The sequence below is a fragment of the Branchiostoma floridae genome, chromosome 5 (genome assembly GCF_000003815.2).
Source record: "Branchiostoma floridae strain S238N-H82 chromosome 5, Bfl_VNyyK, whole genome shotgun sequence".
In the NCBI taxonomy this organism is placed as follows: Eukaryota; Metazoa; Chordata; class Leptocardii; order Amphioxiformes; family Branchiostomatidae; genus Branchiostoma; species Branchiostoma floridae.
Window position 1 is genome coordinate 8217842 of NC_049983.1, and position 5793 is coordinate 8223634.

General features: G+C 48.5%; 1 protein-coding gene across 2 annotated transcripts in view; it reads left to right on the top strand.

Moving 5' to 3' along the window:
• Positions 1 to 528: 528 nt before the first annotated feature.
• Positions 529 to 5793, top strand: part of LOC118415297 (serine/threonine-protein kinase pim-3-like) — a 10064-nt gene continuing 4799 nt past the window's right edge. The window contains exons 1-4 of one of the 2 annotated variants that reach the window (XM_035819796.1): positions 529 to 884; positions 2633 to 2739; positions 2871 to 2918; positions 4241 to 4604. In XM_035819796.1, coding sequence (XP_035675689.1) covers positions 863 to 884; positions 2633 to 2739; positions 2871 to 2918; positions 4241 to 4604 — 541 coding nt within the window. In that variant the 5' untranslated portion in view covers positions 529 to 862. Of the gene's footprint in view, positions 885 to 2292; positions 2515 to 2632; positions 2740 to 2870; positions 2919 to 4240; positions 4605 to 5793 lie in introns of those variants that run through there. The other variant, XM_035819795.1, reaches the window with a different exon arrangement.

Sequence of the window (5793 nt, forward strand, 5' to 3'; positions counted from 1 at the left end):
AAGGAGTACTTTGTGACCCAGCTGTGCTCCCTTTTCTCACAGAACAGAGGAGCTACGGGGAGTAAAATGCCATTCTTGGTGGTGCATGGTGGATAATCTCCAAGCAGATGTTATGGTGGACAATTGTACTCTGACCTAATAGTTGGAGCAAAATACGATAAGAAAAGTCGTCAGGTCAGGAAACTGTGCACCCCTAACATCTGCTTGGGGATTTAGACGAGGACCCTTTGTCCACCTGTCTCTTTGTGAAGGCATGATACAGCTCTGAAGAAAAAGGACAGAAGGAAATCGACCAGAATTTGGACCAATCGCCGTGGGCATCGCGCTGCGGGGCGCCTTCGTCGCCAAAATCTAATCATTAATGCCCAATGAAGTGGCTCTTTGAGGATGAGTAGCACGCGCATCACTTACACCGCCCCATCGCCGCGACGTCAATTTCCATGACATTTGGTCGATTTCATATATACAGTTGAGATTGATCTGCGCAGGGTGGGGCAACTGAGGGGAGTCAACTGACTACCCACGTACGTGCGTGGTCCACTACTTACTATAAAACCTCGCACTTAGACCGGCCGGTATCTGTTGAAAGTGAAAGTGCTAGCGTGTTGATTATTCGAGCGACGACCCGGAGAGCGAAACCCGTGTAATTGGAGAGAAAGCGTTGACCGTCCGCCTGTCATCTACCATTTGTCTGGAAATTGATGCCGGCTTGCCCTCTCAGCCAACCGCACGCCGTCTGAGCGCAGTGCAGGGGTAAGCACGAGCTAGTGCCGCAGACAGGAGGAATTTCTGGTGCTCACTGATCGTATGCTGCATACTAAAACATCCCCGTGATAAGTCTACACCGTGTGCTAGGGGAGGCATGGCAGCTGAAATGGCTCCAGGTACTTTCACTCGTATATTTTCATCCTCCCATATTCTTTCCCATATGTGCAATTTACGATGTGTGGTATGCATTATTATATTGGTGCAGCCAAGGACATTACATTGAAGTCCTTGATGCAGCACATGGTGCGTGCATATCTGAAAGCTCTTCTCGTAAAAAAAGACGGAGTTTGCGCATAATATGAAAATGCGGCGATGCGAGTAGAAGCTAGCTGGAAGCAGACAATCCCGGCACACGTATAAACCAGACAGCGTAAATTACATGTGCGCGGGGCCCATACCGGCGTACGCCAATGTTGCGTGTAGTCTAGTGCTGCCGGCTAGAGCCGCCACAACAAATGTTCGGTATATCTTCTGTCGCATTTTGGCATTACTACTACTAGTGTGCGCATACGGATACACTTGTCCTTGGGTGGAAAACCATAACGGGAATGTGTGCGTGGAGGGAAAATCCAGGGGAAAAAGGAATTAATGAGCGACGGGGCGAACGTGAATCATTATGCAGGGAGGGAATATCCTTCAACACACCTCAAGGGTACAGGGCCTACATTGGGGTTATCATCGCCCCAGGCATGGTGGGTGGTACTACTACGGATTAGTCACCAACGTGGTCTCCTAAAGTGATTTTTATATTTAACGATGTAAGCTGGTGTCTGTGTTATGAGCGTGAGTCATTAAATCGTGACATATTGCCAGAAATTCACGGCATTTCAAAATGTTATTCACTTGAGTCGTTGAGAGCGGATTACTTTACACAAGGAACGTTGGTTTCTTTCATTCCACGTTGCGGAGGAAACCAGTATTCTTCGGTCCACTGGTTCTCGCAGGAGTCAGATGGCCAAGGACTCCCTTTGAACTCGCCGGCGCATTTGTCTCTACCGATATTTGGCGCGAGCATTTTCCCGCCAACCTACACTGACCTTCCCAGCGCGCGAAAAGATAGGCACGCTCTGATTGGTTGAAACGGCGGTTGCCGGCTCGTTTACATGCCGACCGGTGGGAGGGCCCGTATTATTGGCGCTGATTGGTTGAATGGCTGCAATTCGCCGGCTCATTATCATAAAAATCGATCTCGGTCCGTCTGGAATGTGAAAAATGTAACCCGCCCATCTAGAGCCTCATCACAACCAATCACAGTGTGCCTACGCTACTAATGAAAAGTAGTCCCCATTAATTCTTACGCTAGGAATTACAATTTAGACAACCAAATAAACACAAAATTTCACGACTTGATCCTGAACATCTTATATAATATATGCGTGGAAAATTATGTTCAAATTTGACAGGTTTCGTACCTTTCGGCGTTGCGTCAGATTTTTGGCGCGAAGGAGTAGAGTGCACTGGATGGAACTGGGCGGGCGGAGTGATATCATGTTCGCCGGCCGGCAACAAAACAGCCGGTGCACCCTGCCCTAACCAGAACACAGTCAGCTTTCATTGCGATCGGTTGGTGTACAGCTGATACAACTATTTCCTCTAACTCGCGTCATTGTTGCTATCTATCGACACCTGAGTCTTGCGATTACCAGGTGTCCGAGGTGATAAAAATGCCTCCTCTGAGCAGGAAGATCGGGAGTTTCGGACAGTCCTGCCCGACGAGCAGCATGGATCTAACACCCGGGAAGCCAGGTACATACGTCCCGCCCAGTCCGCCGAGCCGGCCGGCGTGCGCTACTATGTGGCTTTTCTTCGGATTCGTACCGCGGATGTGGCCGAAAACTTATCTATTTTGTGTCTTGTGTTTCAGTGAAAGAGAGAGAGTCCTTCGAGAAGGCTTACCACGTCGGAGCGATGCTCGGAAGCGGCGGGTTCGGCACCGTGTACGCCGGTACAAGGGTACGGGACGGGCTACCGGTAAGTACCAGACACCACTGTATACAAACAGTCCCCGCTCGCGGGCCGCACTTCCTCATGTCTCATTTCCTCGTGTTGCTTTGCCTTCTTGGAAGGGAACTTGACGTCTTCTGTTTCCTGTTTTCCTCTAGGTGGCCATCAAGCATATAGCGAGAGAGAAAGTCACAGAATGGGGACAGGTAAGCACGATTTTCTGTTGTGAACATGTTGCGCACATCGTGGCCTTGTTTTGAATTCGTAACGGCAACCCTTTCAAACATGGCAAGCTGCCAGGACATCACGCGCCTCTGTCGCAGTAGTTTTTGCCGGGATTTTCCATCAGACCTTGTACACTTGTAAACTTTCCACTAGTCTTAGATGATTTTGTTGCCAAATTTGTACATTTTCGGTCGCGATGTGGGAAATGTAACGATTTCCCTCTCAGACAAAGGCAAGTCGCCGTTTTCGCGCCGTCTTGGTGACCCTTTGTCTGGTGTAGCCACGAGGTTAATACAAACAAAGGCACAACAAAAACGTTCCTAGGCGGATTCAACCGACATGAGTAGGCACTTTAAGGGGTCTCTAGTAATACTTTCCCCAGTACTTGGATCCTGTTCATATCGACCTAGAAGGGAAAATTAGGACAGAAAGTAGAGCGGGTACTTTGTGAAATGTTGTAGCGAGGGGACCGGTAGGTAGTCTGGGCGCTGTCACATAATCGGTCTCAGTTCACTGATCGCCACACACGGTTGACACGGAGAAAGGCATTCCTAGCCTTCCTTGTGGCTATGTAGCGTGAAATGACCACGTTTAATTCTCAGTATAAGAGGAAACGTACCTGAAAATATATAACTCGAGCATATTTTACTAGTATTCCCGTGTTACGTTTGTTTGCCGGGTGGGTGTGGATGTCTAGCAAGAGAGAAGCCGACCGGTCTTTTGTAGTTATGCATTCATTCCTTGGGTAATCGCTTGTCGGCCGCTCCCACGAATTCCCGGTAATGTTTGCAAAGCAAGGCGTAGCAGTAGACTCAGGCGAAGGAATTGTTCAGATTCAAAACCCACCTTAGGAAAAGGACTATGTTACAATATTTTGTGTCGTAGTGGCGGGAGATTTTCTCCCAGTACACGCCCAGACGCGCTAACGACGTTTGTACGTGAACTGCAAGATTAAGCGGCGCTCGTCGGCGGCGCAAAATCGGTCTGATTGAAAATCCTGGCACGGGGTAGGCTCAATCGATTTGTGGACTAATATCCACCCACGATACGTCTTTATCCCCTCAGCTCATATTCCTCACCGTGTCATTAATATCCAACTCACTGGCCCGTGCAGGAGATAGATAGAAGCAATTTTTCCCCGAAGAAACTATATTCCTTATCAATTGACATTTTCACAGGTAACCATTTATCATGTGTATTGGGTGGGGCTGTTTTGGTATTCCAAGTGTTGAACAATCGCAAGCGTCTCCTGAGAGAGATTTCCGTTCTAATATTTTATGACATTTTTCATGTTTCTCTACAGTTGAACGGAGTGCCGGTTCCCCTAGAGATCGTCCTATTGCGGCGAGTCGTCGGCCACGATGGTATCATCAAGTTGTTGGACTGGTACGAGCGGCCGGATTCCTACATTCTCATCTTGGAGCGGCCCGAGCCAGTCAAGGACTTGTTTGACTTTATCACAGAAAAGGGTGCCCTGGACGAAGACTTGAGCAGAGACTTTATGCTGCAGATCGTGTACATGGTCAGGCACTGCCACAACCAAGGTGTGGTGCACAGAGACATCAAAGACGAGAACTTGTTAGTCGAGCTCAAGACGGGAAGACTCAAGCTCATCGACTTCGGCTCTGGCGCCTTCCTCAAAGACACAGTCTACACAGATTTTGATGGTGAGTCTTCGTCCCTTTTGTTGTTATTTTGTAAATAATTGATTGCATTGCCACGCGGCAGAATTTGTCGTTAATTAGTCCATCCATGTGGAATGGAGTATCTTAGGTCAACTGTGCCTTTGTTGTGTCCTTGTGGCAAATTACTGAGAAACGTGCTTGGTGGTAATTACTGTAAAGGTCTTGACGTCAGAGCGTAAACTACATTATGCTCGTGTTTTTCAACGTGGCCAATGGTCTACATTTTTTTCGGCATTGTGCTGCACATTAGGTTAATGTTGTGACGCAGATGCTTTGGGAACCTTTGGGAATGTTTCCTAAGTCCATGAGCCGGTAAAAATTGTACTGTGGGGAGAGGGCTGGCCTCAGGTGGCATCTTTTTCTACTCTATTAGGCTGTGGAGATAGAAGTGAATGAATCGCCTCGTGGGAACGGGCGGTCTTCCCTCTAGACTAGACCTGCTGAAATATTAACCAGGCAGCCGCGTATCGGGTGATCTTACTTAGGTATGCATGTGTGCCATCCTGTTCCGACTTCGCCTTATTTGAACCCGAGTAAAGCTTGACTTCCCTCCAGTTGTCGGCCTGCTTCCCGGTCCTGACGGAGAAAGAAAGCCCCCAGACAGATAAGGGCTCGTGTGTCCCTCCCATAACTCGTCAGGATGTTTGAGTTTTTGAAAGCTTGGAGATGAGCTTGACTGCACCTGTGCTTGCGATAAGCCCGCCACGTTTTTTCTTCTTTCCCTGGGCACGAGTATAATGAATGAGTCTGGTTGTAACCCAGCCTGAGAGGCGGTTAGAGGGGGTTTTTGTCTGTTTTCCCGCGTTCAGGGCAACCCAAACAAATGTCGCGTGACTGTTCAGACGGTAACCCGAGCTCTTGTCGGCGAAGCCTTCATCTATTATTCGGCCCACCCTGACCTGGACGTGGGGACAAAGCCCCGAGTCAGAAATCCGGACAAAGGGCCCCTAATAGTGTACAGTTCACTAGGATAGGTGTGCTTTAGCACCTTTCTCAGGACAGGAAAGAAAGGCGGGGTTTCCGTATACACAAAAACTTCCTCTAGTTTAGACATGAATGAAGCAGTTGTGTGTGAACTGTACAGTGGGTCTGTTTTGTTTGATGTCCGCTTTTATCCTGTTTAGTTGGCGACCACAAAGGCTGTTTATTTTACCGATTTGCCATGGATGGA